The sequence below is a fragment of the Rutilus rutilus genome (assembly GCF_951802725.1).
Source record: "Rutilus rutilus genome assembly, chromosome: 24".
Classification (NCBI taxonomy): Eukaryota; Metazoa; Chordata; class Actinopteri; order Cypriniformes; family Leuciscidae; genus Rutilus; species Rutilus rutilus.
Genome location: NC_140228.1, coordinates 22,614,923 through 22,628,866, shown reverse-complemented (window position 1 = coordinate 22,628,866; position 13,944 = coordinate 22,614,923). Strand labels below are relative to the sequence as shown.

At 33.5% G+C, this 13,944-nt stretch overlaps 1 protein-coding gene across 1 annotated transcript in view; it reads left to right on the top strand.

Moving 5' to 3' along the window:
- The first annotated feature begins 1,821 nt into the window (after window positions 1–1,821).
- LOC311284032 (receptor-type tyrosine-protein phosphatase H-like) overlaps window positions 1,822–13,944 on the top strand; it is a 30,617-nt gene continuing 18,494 nt past the window's right edge. The window contains exons 1-2 of the mRNA XM_084398853.1: window positions 1,822–2,121; window positions 13,440–13,713. Of these exons, the coding sequence (XP_084254979.1) occupies window positions 2,074–2,121; window positions 13,440–13,713 (322 nt within the window). The 5' untranslated portion in view covers window positions 1,822–2,073. The remainder of the gene's footprint in view (window positions 2,122–13,439; window positions 13,714–13,944) is intronic.

Sequence of the window (13,944 nt, the reverse complement as noted above, 5' to 3'; positions counted from 1 at the left end):
GAAACGAGTCGGCACTGAGCTCGTCTGAGTTTATTATAAAAATGTAAGACAAAAATAATGTTTTCGGACATGAAAGCAAAGATGTTATCTTTTGTTCTGCTGTAAGTTAATCACTTACACTAAACTGTCAATAAAGTAAGCTACTGGGAGACCGCAGACGGCTGTCATTCAATGTACTGCATTACAGTCTGCACAGCCCTGGGCTGAAAATGTAATAGCATGTGCATGCCGTCATGTTTTCACGTTTTTGTAGTTCACACGGAGATGATTACTGTACTGTTTAAAAAACGTGCACTTTTAAACCCGGTTTCAAAAGTTCAGTCGTCATGTAAATGAACGCCAAAACGCAAAAGAAGTTTTTCTTTCTTATTTTTGAAAACAGTGTCATGTAAATGCCCCCTAAATATTAGTTGGTGGAAATAAATAATAATAATAATAATTTAATAATAATAATAATTAGAAATTTGTCATGTTATTTTAATGGTGGATAATACTAATACTTTTCCAAAGAATTTGTGCGCACCTTTATTACTTTAAAATGAAATAGGACACCAATTTGTACTCTATTCGTGGAAAGAGCCAGTTGACAAAACAAGTGTTGTGATTATCCTAACAACATCAGTACAGTGGAAGGGTGCTGGCAGGTGTTTGTTTTTAGAGGAAGAACCTGTTGAGCTACTTTTGACAAATATACGTCATGTCTGTAATACTTTTCTCTCCAGTTAAACTATATAGCAGCATTTTGTTTAAACAAGTAATCATGGTTAAACTTTTCTTGTTCACTGCCTATTGTTTGTTTGTTTGTCCATATTCAGCTATATAATTCAGCATCACACTTTCACATATAATGTTTGGCAAAAAAGGTAACTTTATTTCGATGGTCCACTTTAGACATTCTACTAACTATAAGTAACTTTTCAGTTCTACTAACTAACCTTTCCCCTAACAGTCTATTAATATTCTGGGAGTCAGTTGACATATAATACGAGTTAGTTGACATTTAGTTGCAAAGATACTTACAATTAATGTCTAAAGTGGAACAAAATAAAGTAAAAAAATAAAATCAAAAGCAATTCTGCACCATAACAAGTGAAAAACAGAGTGGGAAACAATTACATTAGTGCTGACAGCGCTCCTCCTGTGTTGGCAATAATTAAAAGTAAACTAAACCCTACACAGTTCATTTCCTCCACATCTTATTAGACTACAGACAGTTTACATTTAAGGGAAGATGTTTGTTAATATATTATGTATATGTGTGATTTACATCATCAGGGAAAAAAATACTCAGCTATAGGTTAGATAGAAATACTCCCTGTGTCCACTTTACACAAAACCTATTATATGATGAGCACATTATCTGATATCAAGACACACCCAACTCAGCTAAAGCCTTGGTGTTTGTCTGTTGTTATTATAATAAAGGCAAGAATAATAGGGTGTTTGTCTGAGTTTGATCATTTGAGAGGATTAGATTCTTTTGTTAACTTGCCAATCCACAGCGTGCACCATTCATCCAAAGGAGAAAACTAAAAACACTAAGTGATCACAACTCAATTGTATTCCTTTTTTTTTTGTATTTACTTTGGTTCATTTTGGTAAGAAAGTATATCCCAAAATAAAGAAACTAAAAAATATATATATTAATAAAAAATATTAATAAAATAAGTGAAAGAGGAAGACCAACCTAATAATAAAGCATAGGGTAGGGTGATGGGCATTTAAAGAGAGAGAACAAGTGAGTTATAAATAGTTGGGAAAGAATAAAAAGGAGGAGTTTTAAAATAAGGAAGAACTTTGGTTAAAGGTAGGACAAAGGTTGTTGAACATTGTTTTCCCGTCATGAGAAAAAGGAGAAGTGGCAATAAAACAAGTCATTATCAGTCAGCAGAGAGGGAACAGAGGCAGTGAGAAGCGACAGAAACCAAGAGTTTAGAGACTAAATACACACTAAAGCTGTCATGTGTGAACGCTGTAGTGCCAACAGGCTTGACTAGTTCTTTCAGAAACAAATTTTGAATGCAAGGGTTAATTAGGAAAAGCTGTTTACTTTGACTACTCACCGGGTTGATCATGGAACGAGTTTTGACTTTAGTTTTGCTGTGTGCTGTTTCTGCATTGGTAAGTCACTCTTACTCTATATACATCTTACTCTATACTCCATAGCCATATGCAACATGACAAATACACCAGCGAAATCAAGCATATCGAAGTCAAAGATTAACTCGTATGTATAAACGAAGACTTGTATAAATACAAAGGGAAACTAAGAGTTAATGTAACTCTTCAAGTATACTCACAACAATGCCCTTGGCAAAAGGTTAATAAAAGTTTAGGAACAGTAATACCGACTATAATGTTACAAAAGATTTCTATTTCAAATAAATGTTGATCTTTTGAACTTTCCTTTCATCAAAAAAGTATTGTGGTTTCCTTAAAAAAGTAGTTTTTCATACTGATGGTAATAAGAAATGTTTCTCAAGCAATGAATCAGCGTATTAGAATGATGAGCTGGTTTGCAGTGATGAGTAATGATATTGACATTTTTGACACATACCAAACTTTTGAACTGTAGTGTGAGTGTGTGTGTGTGTGTGTGTGTGTGTTTGAAATACAAAATACTGTTTGTATTTTATAGGGTTTGAAAAATTACAAAGTGTAATTTGTATTTGATTTGTTCAGACAACCCTAATTTTCTCACACATGGGCATCTAACATTGGGTTACTGAATTTTCTGCTAGAAAATATGAAGTAGGGTTGGACTCGATTCCCCCCAAAAAAGAAGCGATTTTTCAATTCCGAGGCATTCAGAATTGAGAGTCGAGTCCAAGGTTTGAAGTCGAGTCCACCCCAAGTAATTAAGTCTTCAGAAGAGCCAATTTAACAGTAGTGCAAATAATCAGCTAATATAAAAGCTAATCCAGACATCAGTTGTTAGCAACTTGACTGTTTCTGATTTAATTAGGGTTATATATTTGTATTGTCTTACTAGAAATTATATTATTTACCTGACAGATATTATTTGTTAAAGCTACAATATGCAAGAATTGTTTGCCGCTAGAGGGCGCTACATTCCAAACAACAACAACGGCGTAGCTTGATGACGATGTGAAGGAGCGTGGAATGATGGGAACTGTCGTTTTAAACTCCACCGTGGATGTAAATCAGTCAGACGGGAATCGAAAAATCATGTTCATGGATGAGGCTAAGTTCTTTTTTTATAATGACATGCTTTTTGTGGCGAGGGGGCCGTGGTTCAGCGCGGTCTGTAATGGGAGAGAGAAGAGACGAGCGTCCCGCAAGTAGGTCAAGTACAAATGACGAACACCTGTGTCTTATTGCAGTGATCGGCGTGGAGAGACCGCTTATAAGCCGCGCTGGAACGAGAGAGAGACTGGAGAGAAAATTGGACGCAGAGAAAGAAAACCGGTGGATCCGAGCTCTCATTTTTGAACTGTTTTGTGCCGTCGCGGTTGCCACGGTGAATGCGCGTTGTGCACGACTTTTGTTTGTTTTGCTTTATTTTAATAAAGTACGAGTCCCAGTCACGCCGACCCCTGTCTTCTTCCTTTTATTCGTCGAATTCATTGTTGTGATAACGCTGCGCAGTTTTACGTGTTCTAAACAATTGTTGTAAAAGTACATTCGAACATCCCCACATCATTTGCCAAAATACTGATTAATCTTTATGTAGGCTATAACACATGCTATATTTATTTACATGGCCATAAACACAGACGTGATAAACAATGTCAATAAACTAAACACAAATCTAAAGCAATAATACTTCCCTTACATAAACATAACTATTACCGAATGCTACATTTGGAAAATATAAAATTAAGCATGCTTTGTCGACAGAACCAGCTGCAATCGGTAAAGAATAATTGTGTTCAATAACGACTGCAAGAAACAAGCTAACGTTTGATGCTTGATAGACGCTACAACTACAACTTCCGCATTTGTCCAGGACAATGGATGCGGATATGACGCAATTGACTGGCGACTCCCAGCTCCCCCCTGCTCTAACGCCCCGTTTCCTTGGTTAAAATCGCAATTTTCTCACGATTTAAAAATAGTTGGAAACATTTGGGATATTGTAAGTAATCAACTTAACAAAATATATAACACTGGCCTTGAGATTATGGGATATTTTAATGCAAAATTCTTGCATATTGTACCTTTAACTATTTATAATTCATACTATCAATTTATTTAAAATATGTGCATCTTTTTGTATTAAATTTAGCACTATGGAATGAAACTATGACTTCATTATGACTTCATGAACAATGAATATGCCATCCATCCATTTTCCAAGCCACCTGTCCTTTGTGGGGTTGCCAGTCGCAGCGTTTCAGTCTGAGAACTTTCTGTTCAGAGGCGACAGTACTACTCATTGAGGCGCCACAATGAATCACTTTTTCACAATTTGACGTGTTATTTTCACAATTCAACTTTTCATTATCAGTTCAAGTTTCAGTATTTGTAGTGTTGCAACTGGCCCACACTGGTTTAAACAGTCCTTAAAAATCACACATAATCTGTCTCACACAACTCAGTAATCAATAAAAACTGGAAATATTAGTTTGGAATCCATCCTTCGAATCAAATCTGAAATTGAATCAAGTCAAAAAGTTCTGGGAGTAAGGTAAGGTGAGGATGTGATGGTTGATTCTACTTGTTGCAGCAAAAAAACATAAAAAAAAAAAAAAACATAATTGAAGCACTCCTATTGTGCTATTTTAAAGGTTACTAATTTTGCATCTTACAATAAGTTTACATGCATCCAAGGTAAAAAAAATAAAAAAAATAAAAACCTCCCCTATTTTCTCAAAGAGTTTTAAATGATTTGTTCGTAGTTTCAATTTCCTCTTAAAGGATTAGTTCACTTCAGCATAAACATTTCCTGATAATTGACTCACCCCCACATCATCTAAGATATTCATGTCTTTCTTTCTTCAGCTGAAAAGAAATTAAGGTTTTTGAGGAAAACATTCCGGGATTTTTCTCCATATAGTGGACTTAAATGGCAACCAACCATGGCAACCATGGCCAACCATAGACCATGGCATTTCGATGGTCGAAATTGCAGTTTCAGTGCAGCTTCAAAGGGCTCTACGCAATCCTAGTCGAGGAATAAGGGTCTTATCTAACGAAACGACCGGCCATTTTCTAAAAAAACTAACATTTATATACTTTCTAACCACAAATGCTCGTCTTGCACTAGCTGTGATGCATGTTGAAAGGTCACGCGTGACGTAGGCGGAAGTACAGACCTAGTGTTTACAAAGCGAACGTGCAAAGACTAAGTTAAACGCCATTTAAAAAAAAGAAAAGAAAAGGTAAAACAATGATGTTGGACAATTTTGAAGTTGGAGGAGAAAATTAGATGGAGTTTTTCGCCCTGCTCTACCTTTTTGAACCGTAATACTCGTGACCTTTCAATGTGATTAGGTAATGCGTGACGTATCGCAGCTATAGTGCAAGACGAGCATTTGTGGTTAGAAAGTATAGAAAAGGGTTTTTTTTTTTTTTTTTTAATGACCGATCGTTTCGCTATATAAGATCCTTATTCCTCGACTGGGATCGTGTAGACTAGAGCCCTTTGGAGATTCCTTTCCACTATATGGAGAAAAATCCCGGAATGTTTTCCTCAAAAACCTTAAATTCTTTTCGACTGAAGAAAGAAAGACATGAACATCCTTCTTGAATGACGTGGAGGTGAGTAAATTATCAGGACATTTTAATTCTGAAGTGAACTAATCCTTTAAACCCCTCGTTTCCGCGAGCCTACTCTGCCCTGATTGGTCAGAAGGCCCAGTCTGTTGTGATTGGTCTACCCCTAACAGCGCGTGTCGGAGCTTCTTCAGCACTTGATACACCGTGATGTGAACAGTATGGAGTTTTCCGTATCAATGAAGACCATTGACTGGCATTATGCAAATTTGTTACATTGTTACATAGGTCCAGAAAAGTTTTTGTGTGTGTGTGTGTGTGCGTGTGCGTGTGTGTGTTTGTGATTTCTTATTTCCTACTAGGCAAGGGAAGCAGTAATTGAAATATAAAGAGACATTTCATATAATCATTTGTTAAATATTGTTCTTTGCATTAGGAATAGGTCCAGATATATTTCAGCCTAATAGTGATATTTCACTGAATGGTCAGTTTTACAGAAATTTTGTGTATTTTCAAGATACAAAATACTGTATCTATTTTTATTGTAAGTACATTTTTCATGTTTTTGTGCCCATCTAAATGGCATGTGTTGAGATCAAAATTCTGTGGATTCATATTTTATATTTATGGGTCTAATGTTTCACTCCTGAAATACCATCCCAGTCCAAAGTCCTGAATATAAATGATAGCCAGGAACTCTGTATCTGTTATGATTCAGCTGTAATAAGGTCTTACTGTAATGGTTATGACTTTATTGTCCATAGTGACCTTTTATGCTCTTCGGTGCAGAAGGCATTTAAAACAGAATGTAATAATTTTATGACTGAATATACTGGATGTGCTGTAAACTTTCAATCAGGCCGTTTATTCTAAACACAAATAACTCAAAAAAAAAAAAAATACATCTTATGATGCAATATAATATTTGATTTAGTTGGCTCTTCTGAAACAGGTTCTCAGATAGTGAAGCCAGTGTCCAGCATAATGGGACTCTTTCAATACTTATAAAAAGCATCTCAGGATTCACTTCATGATGCTAGATGAGAGAATAAACTGATTTTGTAAAGGGTGGCTGTTTTGAAGAAGCTGAAATACAAGACTATTCATTTGTGTGTGTACATAATTCTGCATAATGTTCTAAATAACTCATATACCTCCTCTTTTTATGATCCTAGTATTTCGAAAATGCTTATACAATAGTGAATGAGAAGAGGCGACTAAACTTTTTAGTACTTTCAAACAAGCTATCAGATCATCATACACTATTTTTGTCATGCGATAGCTATTTGTTGTGTCAACATCTTTCCTGGTGCTGTTTTTAAATTGATTTCCATGTTACGGTAGCTTGTCAAAGAGAATCATTTATAGATTGTTTCAGTGACACGTCCAGATGGTTGACATTTGCTTTTTAGACAGGACAGTTTTGAAATGTCAAATGGAAAAAGAGATGTTTAGCATCTAGTTGATGATAAGCTGTTGGTAATATTATGCAAATATATTTTACTGTAGTTTATTTGCCATGCCACTGTGCGCATTTGTGTAGCTCAGTGTCATGAAACATCAGACGTCATTCACACAATGGCTTTTGTGTTTGATTTTACATGTATATTGCGATTTCAATTTGCATCTGTCACAAGTAAACACATTCTGAACATTTTATTCTGTTTGTAATAAATTACCTAAATGAACTTTAAAGAGTTCATTTGAGTAATTCTAGTGATATTTTGGTAACACTTTACAAATAAGTGATTTTTTTTGTTGTTCACTCACTGACCACATCAGGAATTTCTAAATTAATAGGGTGTAGATTCAGCAACAGTACCAAATGCAAGCCACAGTGACTTAAACTGAAGTCCCCTTTAAGGAAAGTCAGTATTTCAGGAGTGCAAGACCAACTCCTATCTACTTGAATGAGGAAATAACAAAATGTCAAAAACTGCTTGCCAAACTCAATTTCAATAACTTTCAAATCAGCAATAAAATCTGACATGAATCTTTAAGCTCAAACTACATTAAAAAGTGTATATTTCAGGTCAGTCAATGCGCATGTGCATTTTTGCTTGAACACCAATTATAAAACAGAAAAAAAAGAAAAAGAAAGAAAATGCCAGGGTTAAGGATACAAAAATACAAGAAAGTTTTGTAAAAACAAAACTAAATAATAGACCAAACAAACAATAAAATGCTTCTTAAATGTTTTCAATAAATGAATGGTTTGAACAGCATTTCTGTTTGTACTGTCCTTAATGGAAACCATTTAATTTTCTAATTCTTTCAATACCACAGAAAAAAGAGGTTTCTGATTACTAAATTTACACAGATGAATATGAAACTTAACAAATATAATCACAAGATTAATAATATACGATTCATTTTCCAGACTCTTTTCATATTTGAATATATATATATATATATATATATATATATATATATATATATATATATATATATATATATATATATATATATATATATATATATATATATATTACATGTTCGTATAATAAAAGAAAGTTGCATTCCAATTTGCCATTTATAAATTTAGAAACTTCCCACCATAACCTCTTTGTATATTGACAGTGCCAAAGAATATGAGGTACAGTTTCTGGTTGCAAGAAACAAAATGAACAATTTACATCTATGTCCTTGTTAAACTTGGATAGAAAATGTTTAGCGGGGTAAAATGTGTGCAATATCTTAAATGACATTTCCTTGACCTTATTTGTAATAATATATTTATAAGGTAACCTTACTCCAATTAATAGGTCCAATAAACCTTGACCAATAGGAAATGACATGTGGTTTACTCACTACTTCCTTTTGAAAAAGGGAACGTATAACCTTATTATTATTTTTGCTTGTCAAAAAACTAATTTTACCACAGAATGTATCATCTCACAAAAAAGAGACACACGTTTAGAGTATAAAATACCTCTATATAAAGAGACAACAATAGCACCAATTACAGAGGAAAATTGTTTAGGGGAAACAGGGAAGTTGAAGTATGAAAGGGATTCATTATAAGTCATTAAATATGATAATTCAACAACTGTCCAACCAAAAAGATATCCTCGTCAAACCAAGTTTTCAAAAATATATACTCTTATGCTTGTACAAAATATTACAATTATTCCAGATGTAATAATGATGTGGTGAAAAATTATGCTTGTAAATTAACTTCCAAGCCAAAAGTGCTTGCCTGTGAAAAGCTGTACGTTTTTCGATTCTGTAATCACACATACCAATTTTGAAATTATATTACACACAGAATTAGTGTTTATTTTTATATTTCAACCAGTTAATTTTGAAGGTGTTATTTAAAATAGAAAAATCTAAATAATCAAGCCCACCATTATTATATGAATTAACAATTACAGATTTTCCAATATAATGTATACGTTTTTTCCACAAAAAGTTCAGCATTATTTGATCAATTATTTATTTTATTATCTGAATGTATCGAGGTAGCATGCATAAGTAAGCCTGGGAATGCCTTCCGCTTTAGCCAGCAAAACACAACCTTTGAGAGACGAGTCCTTCTGTAACCAAATATTAAATCTGTTCTTTACTTTTTAATCACAGGGTAAAATTTTTGTGAGATTCTCTCCTGCTCATTTTTAGTAATAACCATACACAAATAAGTTGGCATGGCCACTTTTTAAAGCAAACAGTTCACATTTTTGTAAATTAAGGCAGAGACCTGAGGCACTGAAAAAAAAAAAAGAAAAAAAAATTCAATGAACTTGACAGCTGACTGCCCATACAGAAAAAAAAAAAATATTGAAATATATTTTAAAGTGTCAAAAATATATGTGACATATATTCCAAATACATTAAAATAAATTTGCATTGTTGTTCACTTATATTTATCATTTTGAAATATATTCTGAAATATAACAAAAATATATGATGTTAAGTGCGAAATATATTTACATTTATAACATGTAATGTAAAATATATGACAAAATATATGGTCATAAAATGTTTAGCTTGCTAAGAAGGGTCGAAAATGTATTTTGATCATAGTTATTCCTCTACCTTTTCCCCTATACAAACAGTAGGCCACCATATTTCACTACTGTATTATGACACACAGCTATAATAAATACTGTACTTACATTTAAATGACTGCAATGTAAAATGACAGATAGTTGCTTTCCTAGGACTATTAGGCCATATTAGGTGTCACGTACCGAACACTAAGTGCAATTATTAGATTTATTGTTGTTTTATTGACATCTTTCCTGAAGTCATTTAAATATTGAAAATATGCACAATATTTATGATGCAAGTATAACAGTGACACTCCAACAGTGAAGTGCACTTTAACAATAGATATAACTCAGTGTCTAACACTGCATACACACACTATTAAATAACTGTATTCAATTCTGTAAAAATAGGGAAAAAAAACCTCTGCATTCTGTGTGTTATTTCCTACATAAAATTTTAATTTTAGGCCAATAAAGTCATTAAAGGAGCAGCTGTGGCCTACTGGTTAGGGCTTCGGGCTTGTAACCGAAGGGTTGCTGGTTCGATCCCCTACCAGTAGGAAAAATGTGGGCGGGGGAAGTGGTAGAGCACTGCTCTCCCATGCCCACATCCACGGCTGAAGTTGTCTATCTAAAAAATAAATTGAAAATGTTTTGTTTGTGAAAATGTTAACTTTTTAAATTTCAAAATATATTTCAAATGAAACAATTTGCAAAAGTTAAAACATATATGAACATATATGTAAACATTTACATATATTTAACTAAAATATATTTATTGTGCCAATTTCGAATATTTGCATATATTCCAAAAATATATTTTGAAAATATATCTTTCAAATATATTTCTTTTGTGTATGGGTGAATTTGATCAACATTCAAACTTCTCAAGACTTCTCAGGACACTTCTCTCTTCAACTTGAATTCCTTTTATGTTGCATGATTTAATGAAGTGACAAAATGCCCGAGCAACAATGAGAAAGAGGTAAACAGAAACTGGGCAACCTTGTTTAACTCCTCTTTCCAGATAAAATCTCCATTATTTAATTTCACAGAACTATTTCCAACTGCGTAAAGAGTTGAAAGAAATAAGCCCCAAACCCAAAGTGTTCTAAACAGTAAAACATAAAAGGATGCTCAACAGAATCAAAGGCTTTAAAAAAAAAAAAAAAAAAAAAATTCTAAAGCCATCATCTTTTATAAGGTCAGAATAATCAATAAAAATAAGATAAAAAATAAGTCTGATATTATGAAATATATGTCTGTTTCTCATAAACCCAGATTGATTTTCGTCAATAATGGAATCTAATACTAATTTGAACCTTTGAGCAAAGACATAGTTCAGACTAATGCTGGGTCTCCAATTATCAATAAGCAACAAATCTTTCTTGGGCTTAGGGCTTAGCCCTCGACTTTTCAAGTTTAAAAAAATAAGCAGACATCTGCTCTCCATGCTCTAACCATTTCTGCCTTGGTCGAATAAAGGCTCCTTGTGCTCGCATTCTGTATATTATCAAGCTCATTTTGCAGCTCTGTTTGACGCAATCTCTGTCCTTCTAACAGGTCCACAGTGGGAATGTTTTCACTAACAACTTTCTCTTCCACAAGACGTTGTGATTTAACTAATGTGCTACTAAACTTCCTCAAATATTTTCCAATTTCAAATTTTAATAGTTCCCAATTTTGACTAAACAACCCTTCCTTTTTGGCTTTAATCCAATAATAATTAATGAGTTCTTCCAAAGCAAAGAACTATTCATTTTCCAATATGAATGATACTTGTTACAATTTGTGTTTGGAGAAATATAAATTTGGATCAATATGGCCTTATGGTCAGTTAATGGTGTTGCCATAACATTAACAGAAATATTGTTCCCATCAAAATGGTTAGAGACAAGCCAAAAATCAATCCTAGATCGTCTAGAGCCATCCTTGTTACTCAAAGTATACACAATAAACGTAATTTTGAGTTTACATCTCACATTTCTGACTGTTTTTCCTCAGTTCCGAGTTTATATCTCACAATTCTGTGAAGGAAAATATTAATTGTGAGCTATAAACCTGTTATTCTGTCCTTTTTTCTCTGAATTGACAATTGCGAGATATAAAGTCAGAATTGGGAGATATAAACATGCAACTGTGAGGAAAAAGTCCAAATTGGGAGATACAGATTTTATAGGTTTAAATATTTCATGCGGTAACTGTAGGGCTAATACATTCTGTCACCTATGAACCGCATATGTAGACCTATTTGTTTATATCAAATTGATGGTTTAATAGTAGACTAATCATTGCAGGTTTCATCAGTCCAGTCTGTTTGTTTAATGCTTGCAATCATAAACGTCTGTGTTTAGCTTTAAATGTGTCTCTTCGACCACGGTATTCTATAAAAATTAAGATCATCTTCTTTTGCATTCCATTTCTGACATCGAAAGGCACAACAAGACATTTTTTTTCATTTTGCCCGTTCTCACTTATTACCCGTTTTTCTGCCACCACAATGCGTACAAAGTGGCGTAACTTTGACGAAAGCTCCCAAGCAATCTATTGGCAATTGGCCAATTTATTTAGTAGACGCTTTCATTCATAGGATGCTTCTCAATCTGAAGGCTGCTTCCTAGTGAGGCTGCATTCTAGCGTAGAGTCCTCCTCAGCACTGAACTGAGTTTTTTTTATTAGATCCTGTATTAGATCAGTGGCAATTTTTTTCCTGCTAATATATATTTATTTATTTTAAATTGGAATGTGTATAAAGGATTGTGGTAATTAGAGGATGTGAAGGATAAAATGTGATGTATCCTTCAAATATTGCTGAATGAAAGACGCAAAAACGAAGGCTGCCTTCCGAGGATCCTTCAAATTGAGACGGCCTTCGACGGCACTTGATCACAGCGCTTGATGATAAAAGATTTATTCACACTTTATATTTGGTAGACTTAATAAACAACTTGAAACAATACAATTATTAAAAATAGTAGTAAAAAAGTAATATAAAAAAATGGTAGTTTAAGCCATCTAAAATAAAGTGTGACAGAAACATTGTGTTTAGTGTTGAGGAGGAAGCCTCATAGCACTGGTCAATGAAGGTCAGCCTTAGGATGCAGTCTTCCAATTGAGAAGCACTCACAGTCTTCGCTTAAACTTGGCAGCTTGTGAAGATATTTTAAGAGAGGTGTAATATGGGTTTAATGATTGCACATTAGGATGAATGGCTAAAAGAGCACTGCAGTACTGACAAGAGCCTGGACAAAGACTTGTGATGTGATAAGATAAGATGGAGTTGTCTCCGAGTTTCCTTGCTGGCCTTGATGGGGTTATTGTTATTTTTATTTTATTTTTTTACTCATTTAAAATTCTTAATTCATAATATTAATAATACTTTATTCTATTCAATTCAATTACATTTTTAATTTTGTTATTAGTTTATGTGTGCCCATATTTTATATCAGTGCTTCACAAAGCTGTCCTGCATGGGGACCCCCACCTCTTCACATATTGTATGTCCCCTGATTCATCTCGTCAGTTGAAAAGTAGAGACTCCAAGAGTTGAATTGGGTGTGACTGATGAGGGAAACGTACAAAATGTGCAGAGCAGTGGCTCCATAGGACCATGATTGAAAACCATTTATCACTCTCATCACTCTCATTTTTATATAACAATGTTAGTAGGCTGGAATATCTAGAATTTATTAACACAATGATTGTATTGGAATTTTGTTTCTTTATGGAATATTTGATTATTTAATGAATGTCATTTCTTCCCCTTAGGAACAAAGACCCGGTGATGTTAAAGATGTTTCAGTAACTGTTCAAACAGAGACTGAATTAACATTCCAATGGGATATAGTCGACAAAAACAGAAGTTACAGTTATAAACTGATGAACGGCAGTAGCGAAATCAGTATGATCAATGTAACAGAAGAGGATAGTGTAGTAACTCATAACGTCTCACCTCTGCCTCCTGGATTTAATTATTCCTTTACAATTTACACTGTGTTTGTGGGGATTGAGAGTGATGGATTTCATTTCTGGGCTGTAACTGGTAAGTGAGTCATTAAGGTTTTTGAAAATATAAAGTGTTTTCTCTGTAGATTAATTTAAGAATTGTGGTAATATAAATCTATTACGTTAAAATTTAAATAGACTATATATATATATATATATATATATATGTGTGTGTATATCATAATTATTTACATGAAATGCCTTTAAATGTTATTTTAAATGAAGTTATGCAGGTATATACGGAATATGTAAGCACTGCTTATTTGTG